This window comes from Alligator sinensis, unplaced genomic scaffold (assembly GCF_000455745.1).
Source record: "Alligator sinensis unplaced genomic scaffold, ASM45574v1 scaffold858_1, whole genome shotgun sequence".
Lineage (NCBI taxonomy): Eukaryota > Metazoa > Chordata > Crocodylia > Alligatoridae > Alligator > Alligator sinensis.
The window spans coordinates 1,352,134-1,371,852 of record NW_005842079.1 but is presented as its reverse complement, the minus strand read 5'-3'; the positions used below and the strand labels follow the sequence as shown (position 1 = coordinate 1,371,852).

The window sequence follows — 19,719 nt, the reverse complement described above, 5'->3', positions numbered from 1 at the left end:
CCTGTGTAGCAGTGGCAGTGTGGGGTGGTGAGTGGTGGCCACCGTGTGCAAGATTCCCCCTCCATCCCCTGCTCCTGGGAGGCGGCACTGTGGGGTGGTGGGTGGCAGCTCTCTGTCCTCAGCCCTGCCAATCATTCTTGATGGACAATTCACTGGTACAATATAGTATCAAAAGATAATACGAAATACATTTTGAAATATAAAGACATTTTGAGATAAAGAATTGAAGCGATTTGTTTATCAAAATAATGCTTTTGGGATGTTTCTAAACAAAATTGACTTTGACTCAGTATTTTCTTATGAAAAAAGAGTTCCATTGAGAAAAGTTTGACAAGCTCTACTATGTTGCAGGGGTTTAGGTTGTAGCCGTGTTGGTCTAAGGATATAGGCAGACAAGGTTCCTTGGGTGAATTTGATTTGATCCCCCCGCTACCTAACCCAGGGACTTTTTACATGCTCCCTAAAATCCACAAACAAGGGAACCCTGGCAGACCTATCATATCCAACCATGGGACCCTAACTGAGGAAATATCAGGTTTTGTTGAATCCATCCTAAAACCGCTTGTCACCCACAGAGCAAGTTTTGTCCAAGACACCACAGACTTGCTACGGAAACTTAAAAACATAGACCACCTTCCCAGCAACACACTCCTAGCCACCATGGATGTTACCAGCCTATACACGAACATCCCACACCAGGATGGCATCCATGCCTGCCTTACATATCTACAGGAACAAGATTACAACCCAGAATACAGACCCAAAGATATCACTGAGCTTATACACTTCATCCTCACACACAACAATTTCACTTTTAATAATCAACACTTCCTCCAGATGATGGGAACAGCTATGGGCACTAAAATGGCCCCACAGTATGCCAACCTTTTTATGAGTCACCTGGAAGAAGACTTCCTCAAGAACTGCACCATCAAACCCTTGCTGTACTTACGATATATCGATGACATCTTCATCATTTGGAGTGAGAACCTGGAATCTCTACTTGAGTTCCACCAGAAATTCAACAGTCACCATCCCTCCATCCGACTTTCTTTAGAATACTCCAACACCAACATCCCCTTTTTAGACACAAGGATCAGTATCCAGAAGGGTAAAATACAGACCACAGTATACAAGAAACCCACAGACCAACATACATATCTGCACAGAACCAGCAATCACCCGAAACACACCAAAAAAGCAGTGATATACAGCGGTGTGCGTTCATTCTGGTGCGCAGTTGTTGTCTGGTCTCTCCTACATATCTTCCATCAGGGCATTTGGTGCATTGGATGAGGTTGGCGAGGTTCGGTACCGAACCTCGCCAACCTCATCACCAGAAGCAAACTTCCTCAAGCCCAGAACACACCAAAAGGATCCAGACCGTGCCATGACAAGAAATGCAAAACCTGCCCCCACATCTCCACCACTCCACAACAGAGCCATCAGCATCCCAGGATCTTACAGCTGCACCTCCAGGAATGTAGTATACCTCATCCAATGCACCAAATGCCCTGATGGAAGATATGTAGGAGAGACCAAACAACAACTGCGCACCAGAATGAATGCACACCGGAAATCCATCAAAGACAGAAACACCCAATTACCGGTGGGGGCACATTTCTCACAAGAAAACCACTCTCTCTCCAATCTCTCAGTCCTGATCCTCAAGGGAAATTTACACAACACATCCCAGAGACGAGCCTATGAGCTCCATTTCACCAACCTGCTGGATACTAGAGATCAGGGACTAAACATAGACATTGGATTTTTGATACATTATAATCTGCCTGGCACCTGACTCCCCAGCCCAGCCCAGCCCCTGGCTTGTTTACTTTTCATTCCATCCAGGAAGAGCACACACCAACTGCTGCAGCTTCCTGAGCCCGATGAAGGGTTTTTGAACCCGAAAGCTTGCTTAATAACTATTCTCCAACCATTTGGGTTGGTCTAATAAAAGATATCAAATTCACCTAAGGAACCTTGTCTGCCTACAAGCTCTACTAGTCACTTATTGCATCATTTGCAAAACCTAGGCACTTAAAGCAAGGCAATGAATAGTTAAAGATATCCATAAATCTTATGCCAGCCCTATAATAAACAAACATATTCTTATCAAACATAGAGAAATGCATATTTCATCACTACAGCCTTAACTGTGACTCAGAATAAATGTTCCCCTTTAATCAGCAATCTCAAAATATAAACATTGCACAAAATCTTTTGGAAAACGAAACATAAGAGCTATGTCCCTGGTTCTGCAATTTACTTTATTCAGGCCAATCCAGATGGATATATTTGTGTGTGCATGGAGGGAGGGGGGAAACCACTACACACATGCACAGACACACACATAGCAGCCCTACCTGCTAGTCCACATGCAGTATTATACTAAAAATTGAGGTACAAGCTTTCCTGCTTATCGTTTACAATTCTATTATACCAGAAAAAGAATTATAAGTATTTACTTCAAAATTCTACTGTCAGTTGATAAATATATTAACTGTTCTTTCCCTTTAACAACATCCCTTGAAAGAAACTATTTAGATCTTGAAGTCAAGATAAAAATAAAACATTAAAAGAAGAACTGTGTGCAAGTTGATAATGGAAATGATATGGTGATGAAATATGTATTTCTTTATAAGACTGTAGTCTTGATAAGAATAAACTAAGTTTCTTATGCAGGTAGTGTAAGATTTATGATGTCATTCATTGCCTTACTTTAAAGTGCCTACACATTCCAAATACTGTTAACAGAGTCTTGTTGTTTAGCACTTTTCACGCATTGATCTCAAAACACTGCAAAGCAGTAAGAATCTGTATCTCCATTTTATAGATGGATTAACTGAGACAGAGGAGAAGGGGCTTACCCATGGTCACTCATCCGGCCAGTGGCAGAGATGGTACTGAAAGCCAATTTCCAGCGTCTCACCCTTGTCTTGTGGTGTCCCTGCAGGTGTCACCATAACTGGGTTTGAAACAGGGGAGAAATCCTGGCCACACTGAAGTCAGTGGCAAAACTTCCAGATTTGGGAATTAATTGCAGGAGGTCTGTCTTGATCATGCAGTAACCTACTGTGCATTGCTGCATGCTGATTTTATCTGTATAACAAGAACATCCAGAATTAAAAGAGATGGTTTAGAAAAGGGATACAAAATCTCATGCTGTTACACCAGTTTTTGACTAATAGAGGTAGGGCTGCGGCCTTCATGGGGAGGGCAGATTAGCCCACATCACATGCTGTTGGTTTTTTGCATCCCAGGAGTGGGGGATGAAGGGTGTAGTCCTGGCCATTATGGACCTTAGGAATTCTCCAGCTGGGTCTCGACTAAGAGTCCTGTGATATTTCTGTGCACCACCAATGCAGTGTTTCATTAGCAAGCATGGCATTTTGCAGAATGCAGTATATGACCTCACAGAGAATGAAGAACTACCCAGGATGGGCACGGATGATGTAGGTATCCTGATTGTAGCCGTATTGGTCTAGAGGAAAAGGCAATCAGGACTAGAGGAAAAGGACAGTCATGGATGATGTATACATTAAAAGGTTGGGCCTTTACACAGATGCATGGGAATACAGTTCTGCACATGGGGTAGCACAGGGCACCTGGCGCAGCCCCAGCTGCTACATTGTTGATGGTGGTGGTGTGATCAGCTGCTACTGTGACAACAGCTGTTTCTTACACTCTTCCCCACCAAAAGATGGTGCTCTCGTTACCCCTCCTCAGTTATGGTACTGCCTTTACACATGCAGGGGAAGAACAGTTGCTTTCACTCTTCTGGGCGAGGTGGAGGGATTGGCCTGTGTAAGGCTGCCAACCCAGGACTCCATTTTGCCTGCTGCCTTTGGGATTCCTGTTGGCTTGTATCTCCCAAACATGTTCCCCATTGCTTGTGCTAAGAGAAGAACCTATTGTTTTAGAAAAAGAAGGTAGCATGTACAGGTGCATAGGGACAGTTCATGGCTACAGGTGTGCGGAGGAGTGAGTACCGGGAGACTCCTAACTAACTTGCTGCTCATGTGGAGGCAGCCTCTGGCTGGTGTACTGGATATCAGGGCTTGTGCTCCCCCAGCAGAGTGGTGGACAGGGCAAGCCACTTTGATCTATTCCTGTTCCACATGCCCTCACACTCAGGGTATGCCCACACTGATAACTGGATTAATTTTGTGGCGGCTTTCATTCCAGTTCAAGCCATGTGGCCTGCACCTCTTCCATCACATGGCCTGCGCCACAGTTGTCTATCCTAGTGCTTCCTGTTCCTCAAGGAATCAGTATGCTGTCTTCTCTCTCTTGTGGTTGGCTCTAATTACAGGCCCTAGAGGTAGGAGATGGGCTACAAAAGGGCCAAAGATCAAGAACCTCTGGGATTGCTACTGGAGGACTTTCTGAATTGAAGGTTTGCCTTGCCAGGGGAGTTACTAACACATGTCAGGAAGCAGGCAAGGAGATAAAGGAGGTGGAGTTTACCTTAAACCTGAAAGTTCAGAAGGGCTTCTAGGGTCAAGCTGGATGGCTATTGGGGATCAAACTCAGGTGTTTACAAGCAGAAGAGCATTGTATGTCACCTTGGGGTTAGCCCTAGCTATGTGCATAAGCATAGCCTTTAAGGAAAGGGTATGCTGCACCCTTTGGCAGGAAGCACCCCTGTGCACCATGACACTTTTTTTATTTTACAAACAGTATTCCTTCTGTGATGGTCCGGATGGTGTGCTCCCTTGCACACCCTTTCTGAGGCTGCAAAAGCACAGCCTGGTCAAGAGGGGGAGTAATGAATGAATGAAGAGAGAGTAGATGGGATGCAGAAAAAGAGCTCTTATCCTCTTGCTGAGTTTTCCTCCCTTGTTGTTTGCTTGCGGGGGATGGGGTTGATACGTTTCACCTCATCTCCCAGTCTATTCAGCCTCTCAGAACAATAATCGCTAACCGTTCTCTATCGTGCTTTATGTGCCACATCCATTAACAACTGCTGAATCATTCTACATATCCCATCAACTTGTGGGAGTGTCAGAGGAATTCATAACGGCAGGGTATTAAAATTACTGCACTGGTGCATCACTGTGATCACCTTGCTTTGATCAGTTTGGGTTTGCATTGGTAAAAATGACATTTGCAGCCTGTTACATTATTTCTGAATTAGGACTTGATGCATGGTATAAACACACTGGCTGAATTTCTTTAAAAACAAAAAAACAAACAAGCAAGAGATTTATGATGTTTTAACCTGCTTGGCTTTCTTAGAAAGTCCTGTCTGGTGTCCCTCAAGTTGGATCTCTCGTGACTGTGACTTAGCAGCAGTATATACTCACTGCCATGACCAATTGAGATGATGCAGGAAAAATGTTTTGGGAGAGCAGTGGGGGAAGGTAGAGGAATAAAGTGGCTCATAGTGTTGGTAACTGGTTACCTGCTAACTTGCAAGCTGAAATGTCTATCTCACTGGCTTGGTTTGACATTTTGGTGAAACCTGTTTCTTTTCTCGGTATAACAAAATTGTCTTGAAGCAAGACATTGAAACATTTTCTTGTTGCCCCATTCATAAAGTATCACTGGTTCTTCATCATACTCTTTGCTACGTGCAATATGGGATATGTCAACACCCTTCCCCTGAGCACTGGGAATGTGGCAGTAAGGCAGTGTTTCTCAACTGAGGGGGATGTGGCGCCATGACAGGTCATGAGCCCCCTTCAGGGGTGCTTCAACATTAAGTCTTGTTGGCCTGTGCTCTTGGAAGGGCTGTAGCATGAACCGGCTCTCCTGCCTACTTCAGAATTATATCAGAGAACCCAAATGAGGCAGAAGAGTGCACAGTGCTGCAGCCCTTCCCAGTCTCTGTACAGTGGGTGCGTGGGGCACTTTTACTTGACGGTGGTGGTGGCATGATTCAGTTCAGAACCACCATTGGAAATGTTGTAGTTCTCAGTCAGTGTGTTTCCAGATTCAAAAAAGTTGGAGTGGGGTGCCTTGACTGAAAACTTGAGAACTATTGCAGTAAGGCTACTTTTTGGGACTTCTGCACAGCCATTCATGTGGCCTTTCTCTCTAGTGTGCATTAAAACAGCTGAAAGAACTACTGCCAGTGTGACTTAACTGCTTCATTCTTGTGTGTGGCATGTGGAAACAGGCATGTCCCTCCCTAAGAGCACTGCAGAAGCATAGAGATATGTCCATTGTGTGTGTATGTCTATACTGACCTGAGCATTTCTAAGGCTCCCTCTACACATTACAGATATCATGCAATTAACTGGTTAATTGTGCAGTTACCTGGACTAAGTACAGGCAGTCAAAAAGCCAGACGCTGAATCAATTCAATCCTCACAGGTTAGTCTATTCTGCATGGACTGATTTGATAAGCAAGTGAACAGACATTCACTTTTGACTCTGGAAATCAGCCACATGCCTGCAGTGGCTCAGGCCGGAATCCAGGGGCACTAGAGCACGGCTTTCTGGCGGTGTGTTCATTTTCTCATTCTGCTGCCCCCGAGGTCTCTGGAATTTGCAGTCCAGAATTACAACAACCAGATGCTACAGGGTTGCTCATTAGTTATCACTTCTTCCTGCTTCCAGGTGCCTCTGGGATTTGTAGTCCACAGTTGCAGCCAGCACTAAGTTTGAGTGGGGGAAGGGGTGTTTAGCCCCCCTTCCTGACCCCAGTCCCCAGCTGGGATTTGCCTTGGGGGGACAGTCCCCCCACTGTAGGCAAGGCTGCATCCCCAGCTGGGCTTGCTTCCCCACCCCCTTGTCAGTCAGCTCTCACTGCTCCAGCTAGGGAGCAGAGGGGTGGAGCCAGCCCTGCTCTCTGGAGCAGATAGCACAGCCCAGTCCAGGGCTGGAAAGCATGCTGGGATGCTGGGGGACTGTGATTTAACATGAACCAGGAAGAGGTCTGAGACAGAAGTTTCATAAACTGGTTTGACCCAAATCAGTTAAGTCTGATACTACATTCAACCAGGTTTATCTTAAACCAGTTTCAGCCATTTTGAAACTGGTTTATGTGCCTGAGCTTCTATTCTGTTACAGTCTTAGACCAGTTTCTGATCACTTATACTGGTTTATGTGTAATTTCTGTCCCTAGCCCTGGAGACCAGCTACATGTGCAGAGTAGCTATCAGATATTAAAAGCTCCAAGCAGCTATAAAGTTAGACCTCAAAAATGTGCACTAACCTTATAGTTGGTTGCTATCAAGTTGAATTTGCATGTGTAGCAGGGTCCCCCCTGTGGCTCAGTCCTGTCAGCTAACAAGGCTTTCAGCCACAGGGGTGCACTGTGCCCAGTGTAAAACCCCCAAGCTCTAGAGACTGTGGCAGCTGCAATCCCCAGGGTTCAGGGATTTCATGCACCCCTGAGCCCAGGGGTCATGGCAGCTGCAATCCCTAGGGTCCAGGAGTTTCATGCATCCGTGAGCCCTAGTGATTGTGGTGGCCATGGTCCCCAGGGTCCAGGGTTTTCATGTATCCCTGAGCCCTAGCAATCAGGGCAGCCACTATTCCCAGGGTCCAAGGGTTCACGCATCCCCAGATATCCCCAGAAGTTTGCTGCAGAGGGGATCCTCCAGTCCCGAGGTTGCGTGGGGCATCCCCGCAGCTAGGAACTTCTCAGCTGGGGTGTGTGGGGCTTCCAGCCACAGGAGCTGGCTTCTTGCCAGTACAGGGGGAGCCTGGGATCGGACTCCCTCTGCACCAGTGATATGGTGCAAAGGGATCTAATTCATGATCCCACAATCATGCCTCCTGCCATGCATGTGTGACATGGCAGGAGGTGCAATTGTGTGAATCGCACATTAGATCCCATTGCACCTTTACCTGCATGTGTAGAGGGGGCCTAAGGCACAAGTCATGTGTTTCTCTTTCTACCCCATTCCTATATTAGTACCCGCCACTGAGCACCAAGGCACTGATGTTTGCACAAAGATGGTCTGAGTCCTGGTCCTACTCAAGGCAATGGGAAAACAAACTCCCATTGACTTAAAATTGGACTGAGATTGGTTTGGTTTTTTTTCTCCTGAAAGAGCCCTGCCATCCTCTAATGGTCTCTTTGAGTTCAGCTGCTGCTAGTGAGATTATTCATCTTTCTACAAGAGGCAATTTCTCTTTATTTCTGACATGTATTTCAGATGCTTTTCAGATCTGTCTGGAGAAAATTGTTTTCCCGCTGAAAATTTCCAACCTACTTGCTGGACGCTGAAATTTGAAATAACTTGGGAATAGCTCCAAGCCAGTGAGTCCACCCTTGCTTGATACACTCTGAAGAAATCTTCCCGGTCCAGAGAATTCACAGTCATCTTATTTGGTTTTGACATAGTGCGATTTAGATAGCAATTAAGCTGTGGAAGGAAAATGATTGGGCATGTAATAGCAGAGTCACACATGCACCTATTGTTTGACTCCCCACAAGGGAAATGATTTTGGGTCACAGTTCTTTGGCTCTTTTGTATGAGCAGTCACAACATTTCCAAATCAGTCACTAAGCGTCTTGAATCAAGCTAAAGGTTTGTCGACAGCCCCCTTTCCCATGTCTTTAAACTGAACGTGCAAAATGGGAAGAACCATAATCAAGGCTCAGATTTCCCATCAGGATTCTTGTGCAGAACTCCCACACAAGTCAGCATGGGTGTCAGGATGTAACTAAGGACACAATTAGCCGTGCGTGGTTAGTGATCAGATTTGAAATAGTCACTGATGAGGCATGTAAAGAGGCACTGACAAATGTATTCAGCACCAGTGCTATCAGTCTGACCACTGTGAATGTGAATGCAGCTTATTTTGCTTATTAATATGATGAATTATTAATGCAATGATCTTATCACTTTCCTTGGACTTAAATTTGAAACAGTTGTTAATTCACTCTAGTGATTTCAGGAACTTTCTAGTTTTCATTGTGGGATTTTGCTGCCTGTGTTATGTAATTTGCTTTTCCTTTATTTTTAGGGTCTTGAGCAGTACTTGTTTGTTTATATATTTTTTCAAAGAACATACAAATTATAGCAGAAGCAGCCAAAATGCCTTACCTCTTGGTTAGAGATCCTGCAACAATTTTCATGTTCTGCTCATTGTAAAGCCTCAGTGGCATAGCAGGATACAGTAGGACATGTGCCATATCTGCCCCAGAGATGACTACATCATTTCTCTATATACAGTCTAGGCTGGGATCCTAGACAAGGGGTGGGCAATTATTTTTGGTGGAGGGCCGCTTAACGAGTCTTGGTGAGCTGTCGAAGGCTGCATGGGTAGTCTCACCCCTTGACAGTTGTCACGCCCCCTTGTTGCCATCTTGGGATGGGAAGTCCCACCCATAACCCCTGACTTTTGCCACTGGATGTCCCATCCCTTGCCCCCCAGAAATACTCTCGGGGGGGGCACCAACACTCTGCGGTGGGGGGGGGGGGGGGGGGGGGTTTGCCATCTTAGAACCAGAAAAAAACCCATATCGTACACTAGAAGTCAAACATCTACTATAGCATATTTTAATTTTATTACAAAAATATTTTTGTCATATGTGTTTTAATAGTATATATAGAGTGACTGCATAATAACTCAAAAATAAAATACTTAGTTTTGTATATTGTGGTTGTGTATGGTGGGGTACATGAATGTCGTGTGCCCTCAGAGGCTAGAGCTCCCACAGGTGGCAGCAGCGCTGGCAGCCACAACACTGTCAGTGGGGGGGAGGGGGCGGGGAGGGCAACCAGCGGTCAGCAACCACCCACAGACGCCAGCAGTGGCAGCCAGCAGCAATTGGGGACTGCCTGCAGCAGCAAGGGAGGTGGTGATTGGGGACTGCCTGCAGATGCTGCCCGTAGTGTTGGTGGTGCCTTTTTGCAGGGGGTGCGCCACCAAGCTCAGGGGGTAAATGTACACACGTATGCACCCTCTACGTGTTGCCAGTGGTAGGATGTGGGGGTATGTGTGTGTTGGATGTGGGGGTGTCTGTGGGAGGGTTTGTGAGGAGATGTGGCTCTGTGTGTGGGGGGCATGGGGTATGTGAGGGGATTGTGTATATGTGGGGGGTTGTGGGAACTCCCCCTACACTCCCCCCATGGTGCAGGAGCAGGCGGGGCACTCAGGGCATAGGCACCTGGCGGGGCACAGCTCCAGCCAGCGCTGCACATTGCTGCAAGGGGTGCAACCTTCCTTGGGCTGTTTGTATCGCTGGTGCTCCCTGCCACTCGTGGGCAGCTCCTGCACCCGCACAGCACGGGAGAGAAGCCCCATGTGCTGGAGCCAGCTCCCTTCCCTGCCGGGGCTGCGCAGCACAGAAGAGAAGCCTCTGGTGCTGGCTGCCTTCCCTGCTGGAGCTGCGCAGCAGGGGAGGGTAGCCCCAGGTGCCTTTCCTTGGGGGGCAGGGAAGGCAGCTGGCTCCAGCGCATGGAGCTTCTCTCCTGTGCTGAGCAGCCCCAGCAGGGAAGGCAGCCGGCTCCAGCACTGGGGCTTGCCTCCCGTTCTGTGTGAGTGCAGGGGCTGCTCATGAGTGGCAGGGAGCACCAGCAATACGAATGGCCAGGGGGAGATTGTGCCTCTTGCTGCGATGTGCAATGCTGGCTGGAGCTGCACCCCGCTGGGCACCTGCGCCCTGAGCACCCTGCCTGCTGCTACTGCCACCATCTGCTGGGGCTGGATGCTACAGGGGGAGTGTGGGAGGGATCCCCACACCCTCCCTCACACCCACACATTGCCCGCCTGAGCTCTGTGCTGCTGCAACCCCCCTGGGTGCGGGTCCACGCTGCTGCCAGCCCCATGCTCCGTGCTTCCACTCAGCTATAGCCCTGCCCCTGCTGCTTCCCTACCTGTTGCCCAGAGTCAGCAGGAGACTGAGGAAGTGGAGCAGATCCCCAGGAACTACAGCTGCAGCAGCAGCCCCACCTGGAAGCTGCACACGGGCTGGCCAGGCCCTTCCACCCACGAGGCTGGGAACAAGGCAGTAGGGTACGTTTGGGGCTGTGTGTACACATGGGTGCCTTGCTCCCATCCTCCTGGGCAGAAAGGCTGGGCGGAGCTAAATTTGTTGGTGGGCACCATGGGCTGGATGGAAGTGCTTGGCAGGCCAGATTTGACCCACCCCTGTCCTAGACACTGTAGAAGTTGAGTCTGTTGTCGGTGGGACAAATCAGTGACATTATTGCCTGAGCAAAAACAGATTCAGCACTTCAGAGTGTAGCAGGGCTTGCAATAAAGGATGTCCTTGCCTTGCTGTGTCTCACTAAGAACTGTTAACTCGCAAAAGAGCTTCACTGGGATGTGTGTCGTTAGGTAGCCTCATGGCTAATTAACCTGCTTACAGATTAGCCACTTAGTCCCTGGATCTGAGTTTTGATATCTGTGACATGGTGCATATTCTCTGAAAACTCTTGTAAAGCCAGCAGCTGTTGTGGGAGCCAGTGGGTTGTGCCTGATTTTACAAGGCTGCTGTGATGCACATAATGCACCTAAGATGAAACCTAGGGTGCTTTTCACCTGGGAAGCATCATGAGCACCAGCTGAGAGGAGGATAGCTGCAGACCAGCCAGGCTCAGGGGTGATCTGATGGCCACCTACAAGTTTATCAAGGGTGACCACCAGCATCTGGGGGAACGTTTGTGCACCAGAGCACCCCAAGGGATGACGAGGTCGAATGGTCACAAACTACTTCAAGATCGTTTCAGGCTGGACATAAGGAAGAACTTCTTTACTGTCCGAGCCCCCAAGGTCTGGAACAGCCTGCCACCGGAGGTGGTTCAAGCGCCTTCATTGAACACCTTCAAGATGAAACTGGATGCTTATCTTGCTGGGATCCTATGACGCCAGCTGACTTCCTGCCCTTTGGGCGGGGGGCTGGACTCGATGATCTTCCGAGGTCCCTTCCAGCCCTGATGTCTATGAAATCTATGAAATATTAAGACATGCTGACTCTGAAGCAGGTTGGGTTGATTGGATATCAGATTAAGCTATTTCTGTCATCATGTGGGATGCTGTAAAACAGATAGAGACAAGTACCAGAGCCTATGCCTCAGTGGGAATTTTGCCTGATTAGGAAATCTTGGAAAGCGCCCATTGCCCACACTGCAAAGCACTTGGACTGCACTCCACGCACAGCTAGATGCATTTGTTTGTTTTGTCTGACCTATGGCCCTTCAAGGTCAAGGCTTGTCTTAATACCCATCCTGTCCCACACAACTCCTCCTAGCTGCACTCCTGGTACGCAGCTCCAGATCTGGGTTAGAGAGCTTAGAAGTGGGGAGGGGGAGGTTGTGTAATTTATTTTGCATTCTGCTTTTAATTTACTTAGTGGTGCAGAATTGATCTTGTTGGAAACCTCTGGGCTCTTGACGTTTGTGCCTTTCAGCTCAATTAAAAGACCTGACCACAGCCACTTCTCAGCACTTTCATTATACAAATCAATTTACCTCACTTTTTTCTTTCATTTCTTTTTTTTCTCCTCCATCTCCACTGCCATGCCATAGCACATGTGAGGAAGCTCTGACACCAAGGCATTCTTTGTAAGAGCTCACATGATAGGGATGCTGATTCTAGAGGTTAGTGTTGCCCAGGGGCCAAGAAACCCTCTTGGCTGAATAGGGAAATCCAGGAAAGCCTAGGGGCGAAAAAAGAGGCATCCAGACTGTGGAAGCAGGGGGTAACCACCAAGGAGGAATATACCTACTTGGCTCACACTTGCAGTGAGGCAATTAGAAAGGCCAAAGCAGCAAAGGAACTCAGGCTGGCATCAAAAATTAAAGACAACAAAAAGTCCTTCTTTAGGTATATAGGGAGCAAAAAGAAGGTGCATGGCAGCATAGGACCCCTACAGGACAGAGTAGGGCAATTGGTGACAGATAGGAGTGACAAGCTGAGCTCTTCAGTGAGTTTTTCGTATCTGTATTCCTGAGCACAGATAAAGACATATTTTCCCAGTTGGATTATAGACGGGCACAAGAGGGACATCTGCCCACCAACAGTTAGCACCAGCCTAGTGAAAGGACACTTGGAGGGGCTGGACAAGTTTAAGTCAGCAGGCCCAGATGACCTTCATCCAAGGGTGCTGAGGGAATTAGCCAGTGTCATAGCAGAACCACTGGCAAGACTGTTAGAGCACTCGTGGTGCTCAGGGCAGGTTCCAGATGATTAGAAATGGGCCAACGTGGTCCCTATTTTCAAGAAAGGGAAGAAGGAGGATCCAGGTAACTATAGGCTGGTTAGTCTCACCTCTGTCCTTGGGAAAACCTTTACAAAATTATTAAGGAACACATTTGTGGGAGTCCAGCAGGAAAAATAATGCTGAAGATTAACCAGATTGGATTCATAGCAGGTAGATCCTGCCTGACTAACCTTATTTCTTTTTTAAATGACCAGGTCACAAAATGCTTAGATGCAAGAGTTGAGGTAGATGTCATCTACTTGGATTTTAAAAAGGCCTTTGATATGGTGTCTCATCCCATTCTTATAAGTAAACTAAGTGGCTGTGGCATAGATGATTACGCAGTCAGGTGGGTGTTGAATTGGCGTATGGGACACTCAGAGAGTGGTGGTGGATGGGTTGGTATTGACCTGGAAAGATGTGGGCACTGGGATCCCCCAAGGTTCTCTCCTTGGACCGGTGCTGTTCAATATCTTCATCAGTGACTTGGATGAGGGTGTGGAAAGCACTCTGTCCAAATTTGCAGACGACACCAAATTATGGGGCAAAGTAAACACATGGGTGGGCAGGGAATGGATTCAGGTGGATTTGGACAGCTTGCAAAAGTGGACAGAACAGAATAAAATGTAGTTTAACAAAAATAAGTGCAAAGTGTTGCACCTAGGGAGAAGGAATCACCAACACACATACAGATTGGGGGATGGCCTTCTAAGTAGCACAGCAGCAGAAAGGGATCTTTCTTGCCTGACCAATCTCATTTCTTGCTTGACCAATCTCATCTCCTTCTATGACCAGGTGACCTATCACCTGGACAAGGGAGAAGAAATTGACGTCATATATCTTGACTTTAAAAAAGCCTTCAATCTGGTGTCCCATGATCGCCTCTTGGAAAAATTGACCAACTGTGGCCTTGGCTACTTCACAGTCCGTTGGCTGGGGAATTGGCTCCGAGGTCGGACCCAGAGAGTGATAATAGACAGAAGTAAATCATTGTGGTGCACCATGACCAGTGGGATCCGCCAAGGCTCCGTCCTTGGGCCTTTACTCTTTAACATCTTTATTAATGATGTAGACATTGGTGTCAGAAGTGGACTGGCCAAGTTTGCCAATGACACCAAACTTTGGGGTAAAGCGTCCACACCTGAGGATAGGCTGGTGATCGAAACCGACCTAGACAGGCTCAGAAAATGGGCAGACGAAAACCTGATGGCGTTCAACACTGAAAAATGCAAGGTACTCCACCTTGCAGAAAAAAATCCCGCAGCACACTTATACGCTTGCTATCACCATGCCTGAAAGGTGATGATTGACCGCAAGATGAACATGAGCCACCAATGCGATATCGCAGCTGGTAAAGCGAGCAAAACTCTGGCTTGCATCCATAGATGCTTCTCAAGCAAATCCCAGGATGTCATCCTCCCGCCTGCTATACTTTGCCTTGGTGAGGCTGCAGCTGGAGTACTGCATCCAATTCTGGGCTCCACAACTTAAAAAGGATGTGGAGAAGCTTGAGAGAGTCCAGAGGAGAGCCACGCGCATGATCAGAGGGCAGGAGAACAGGCCCTGTGTTGAGAGCCGTGGGACTCTTCAGCCTGGAAAAGCGCAGGCTCAGGCACCTGGTGGCTGCCTTTAAGTATATAAGGGATGTACATCAGGATCTGGGGGAACGCCTGTTCACCAGAGCGCCCCAACGGATGACAAGGTCCAATGACAAACTCCTCCAAGACCGTTTCAGGCTGGGCATGTGGAAAAACTTCTTTGTTGTCCGAGCTGCCAAGGCCTGGAATAGACTGCCTCCAGAGGTGGTGCAAGCACCTGCTCTGGACTTTAAGAAACATTTGGATGTTTATTTTGCTGAGATCCTTTGAACCCAGCTGACTTCCTTAGGTCCCTTCCAGCCCTAATGTCTATGAAATCTCGGAGTCATAGTAGACTCCAAGATGAACATGAGTCGTCAATGTGACGAAGTGATAAGTAAAGCTAACTGCACTCTGTCATGCATTAGCAGATGCATCACAAACAAATCTAAGGAGGTTATACTTCCCCTTTATGTGGCATTGGTAAGGCCTCAGCTGGAGTACTACGTCTGGTTTTAGGCTCCTCACTTCAAGAGGGATGTGGATAACCTTGAGAGGGTCCAAAGAAGGGCTACTCGTATGGTTAGGGGCCTGCAGGTAAGGCCCTATGAGGAGAGATTGAGGGACCTGAATCTCTTCAGCCTCCGCAAGAGAAGGCTGAGTGGTGATCTTGTGGCCATCTACAAATTCATCGGGGGAGGCAGCAAGGGATAGGAGATGCTCTGTTTACCAGGGTGCCCCTTGGAGTGACTAGAAACAATGGCCACTTCTTCACAGGTTACCAGAATCTGGAATGGGCTTCCAAGGGAGGTGGTGCTCTCCCCTACTTTGGGGGTCTTTAAGAGGAAACTGGACAAGCACCTGGCTGGGGTCATCTGACCCCAGTGCTCTTTCCTGCCAAGGGCAGGGGGGTTGGACTTGATGATCTACTGAGATCCCTTCTGACCCTAAACATCTATGAAATCTGTGAAATTTATGGAATGGGCATGTACCAATAAAATGAATGGCAACAGGTACCTCTTGTGTTCATTGCTCCCTTCCCTTGACAATTTGCTGATCAAGATAGGAACCCAATCTTGGGGCCTTCGGAAGGCTATTCCACCAATCTAGGAGAAGAGAGTGAAGCAAACTAGCCAGCTTGCAGGATGTAGAAGGTGCAACAGTTACCCCATTCTCAGGGGAGGGGTCATGGCAATGGGAAAGGCAAGTGATCCCTGGTGGGTCAGGGTGAAGGGAGCACTGCTGGAATAATGGGTGGGGTCTTTTATTTCTATTGCTGGAAATCAAATGATTTCAGCCTAGCGTGACTTTGTGAGAGCAACTAGAGCACTCCCTTTATTCCATTATAGACTCACCCCTTCCTGGACAGTGTATGAAATACCACATATCCACCCACCTGGTGGATCCACCCACTTCCCCAATCTGCATTGCAACGCCACAGGAACTGAAGTACTCCCAGACCACGAAAAATAGTCTGGTCCATGTGCCTTGCCATCTCTTCTGCAATGGAGCACTAGAAGGGGGTTGCTGTTTTTGAGAGGGTACAATCAATGGATGCTTCATGGGAAGGCAGAAAATCCCCTGTTTTTCTGTAGTTTCTTTCCTAGTCCACACCAGCAGCTCCCATGGAAAAAAATCAAGCCTGTTGTTTCTCTAGTTGAACACCCTGAATCACTGGCCACCTTCGGAAATTCTGGCCTTATCTTTCTATAGATTATGGGAAGCAGTTATCCTAATATTCCCTTTCCTGAAGTAGGCACCATTCTTCCTAAGAGGAGATGAAATGCTGTCCTCTTCAGGTAAATGAAGGAATGGCTCATCACTGTATTAGCAATTTTTGATCCTACTCAACCTTTTCACATTCCAAGTGGCGCCAGCCTCATTGCCCAGAGTAACCTAGCTATATGGAAAGACAGCATACTTGGTCCCTTGACTCTGCCAAGTGATGGCCCATGGTTTGCTTTCCAGTGATGCTGCTACAGTTATTAGTGGTGACATCTCTACTCTGTCACTGGAGATAGATTTTTTTCCCTTTAAAAAATCTCATACATTTTAAAGAAATAAACTAGTTTTTCTGTCTGCACTTAACCTATCCTTTGATTAGACCTTGTCAGGCTGTCTTGAAATGCTATCTCAGCCTGGAAACCTCCCACTGCAGTCAGTAATTAAAGGCAGAGCTGCTGCGATATCTTACCTGATTCCTCTCCCCATTCACTAGCTTCTCAGAAATAGCTGGTGCATTGCAGGCTGGCTCAGTGCTGCTGAACTGACTCTCCTCAGGGTGTGCACCCAAGGTGTAAAAATAGTCTGGAGGAATGTGTAAGGGTTAATTACCTCCAGGCAAAACATTAACCCTTCAGACAGCCATATTAAAGAAGCTTTCCCAGGGGACCTGGTCTTTTCTAGAGCGTGTAGGCCCACAGATCTAGCAGTAGTTCAGCACACAGAGTCTGGCAGTTCCAGAAAAACTCCTGGTCCCTGGAATCTTGAGTTCATCAGCATGTACTAGCACTGACTCAAAATCCTCAGATGGCTTAAAACCGATTGATTTAACTTGGTAGAAATCCCTGTGTAGACCCTTGCTTTGGTTTCAGAATGGTTTTCTTTGGCATAGCCAAAGTCAGTAAAGAATTGATTTAAGATAAACTGCAATAAAATTGCTTTAATCTGAAATTATAGCCTTTCGCACCTATTTAATGAAACTGGTTTAAAATCACAACTTCAGTTTAACCTGTGTAGTCAAGGACAGTTGTTAATCAGGGGGGTTTGTTTTTCTCACCTGCTGAATGATTTAGTCTTTAAGGTCTCATCTTGTCCTGTCTTCTCCAGGATCTCTGTGGACCAGGGGTGAATGCCTTTCACAGCCTCTGTAAAGTCTAATTACACTGTGGTTTAGGGATGGGGACCAAAAGAGGGGTAGAAGACCCTCCCAGTCTAGAACCAGTGGGGGGAGTCTCACAGGGCTTGTTAATTTGATGTGCACGTGGAAGGGCATAGTAAGGTGCCCATTTTGCCTTGGCTCTTATCAGCTGCACTGCTGAACGTGCTCTTTCACCCACCGTGTGTGTTACACAGCCTTCATTGTGCCTGATTCACAAAGGATGATGTGTGCCTGTGGCTAAAGAGTCTGACTTCTAGTTCAAGCAGTAGAAACTTTTCCTATTCCTATTCACTCTGGAGGTTTCTCTGGTTTGGTTCCATTGTGTGTAAGTCCCCAGGTACCAGTGTAACCAAACCTGTTCAGGGGCAGGATGAGCCAGTCCTCCACCTGTTGTAAAGGACAATGTCTTGTCTGAGCTCACCCTGTCTCTCTTGTATGATTTACAGAATCTCGCTGATGCAGCTGAGAGGTTCCAGAAAGCCCATCGCTGGCAGGACAACATCAAGGTAAGCTCCAGTCATCGCTTCTCAGGCCTGGTGGCCTTTTAAATGGCCTGAGTTCGCTGTCTTTCTACTTGCATGTAACCCCACTGGTTGTAAAGTATAAGTGGACCTTCAAATCCTTTCAAAATTTTCTCTTAGTCTCCTTAATTTTCCCTCTCCTCCCTTAACTTTCCTTCAAGGAAATACCCCCCCCCCTTACCTTCCCTTCCCCCCTTCCCTTTCTCTCTCTAATTCTCCTCCTCCTGCTCCCTCCCTCACCCTACAGTTTTTAAAGCAAACTGTGTCTGTTCACACTGTTCATTTCTGTGAGTTCATACGCAGATGCCCTGCTCCTCATCTCTCTGTCCCCATTGCCTGCCAACCCTAATGAAAGTGAATGAAGTAATTTTGAGCTCGTTTCCAGCATTGCCTCTGCCTGTGCATACAGGTAATAAGAGCAGTCAGAAGACAGAAGGTGAAGGTCAAGCTAATGGTTAAACACTTTGCTTTCAAGATCATATTGAGAGCTACCCAGAGAGTTTACATTTTTGCCAGCTTAATAGACAGGTCATGTGTATGATCAGCATACAGAGAGGGACAGGCTGGGTACAATCCAAGGTCTTGTGTTAGATGACGATAGCTGACACACACACACGCACACGCCTGTTTTTCAATGCCTGACAGTAATGCCAATTGGTGTTGGTATTGGGGGAAGGAGTAATCTAGACTGTTGCAGGGAAAATGTTGTTTTAATGATTGCATTTGACTTTGTAATTATGGCAGTGATAAAGCTCCGCAGGAATCTGAAGTATTCTGCCTGAAAATGCTCTCAAATTATAACAATAATGCAAAGGGAAGAAAAGATTGTTTTCCTTTCAGTGCAAATGAATTCTGAAAAAAATTCCAAGAGACCGACCTCCTCAGCACCAAGTGCCAGATTTTGCCTCCCTTATGCAGAATTCCTTCTTATTCCCTGCAAACAATCCCGGAGGACCTTAAGAAACTAGCCCCAGAAAAAATGTCACTGCATTGTCAAAATTGAGTTGGCCTCTTTTCTCTCTGGTTGTCCCAGGAAGATTCCTGTCCACTCAATGTGCTTATCCATCTCACAAATGCCCCCAAAGTCATAAATCCTCAGTGTCTCCTGAGTGCTCCCCAGAAGTAGTGGGCACCTTGTCATGCCCCTCCACACTGTCTCTGTTTTGTCCAGCAAGATGTGTGCTCCTGGACATTTTAGTCTTTGAGGTAGTGTTGCCTAATGGATAAGACCGGGATTTGGGAGGCATAGGTTCTCATCCTGGTTCTTTCACTGACTTGCTGAGTAACCTTGGGCATCCGTCAGATGGGGATAACGATACCTCCTTTGAACAGGACTTTGAATTCTCTGCTAAAAAACAGTCTGAGAACCAGGTGGCCTTCGCATTATATCTACCATTACTTTAGTTTTGTACAGGGCAAGGGGTGAACACCCTGAGCATTGCTGAGGGCTGTCATAGCTGTACCCAAGTGTGCTTCTGAGATCATCTCTGTGCTGTCTGTAAGAGGAAAGGGCTAGATTTCTATCTGCAGAGAGGAATGGGGATGAAATGACCACTAAATGGGGGCATGTATTCAGGAGAGGCCTTTTGTAGCCTAACTAAATTCCATTAGGCAGCCTGGACCAGGGAC

At 47.1% G+C, this 19,719-nt stretch overlaps 1 protein-coding gene across 1 annotated transcript in view; it reads left to right on the top strand.

Moving 5' to 3' along the window:
• The window catches only part of CACNA2D2 (calcium voltage-gated channel auxiliary subunit alpha2delta 2), a 750,433-nt gene that overhangs the window by 401,062 nt on the left and 329,652 nt on the right, over positions 1–19,719 (top strand). Inside the window, exon 4 of the mRNA XM_025204332.1 lies at positions 18,016–18,075. Within this exon, the coding sequence (XP_025060117.1) occupies positions 18,016–18,075 (60 nt within the window). The remainder of the gene's footprint in view (positions 1–18,015; positions 18,076–19,719) is intronic.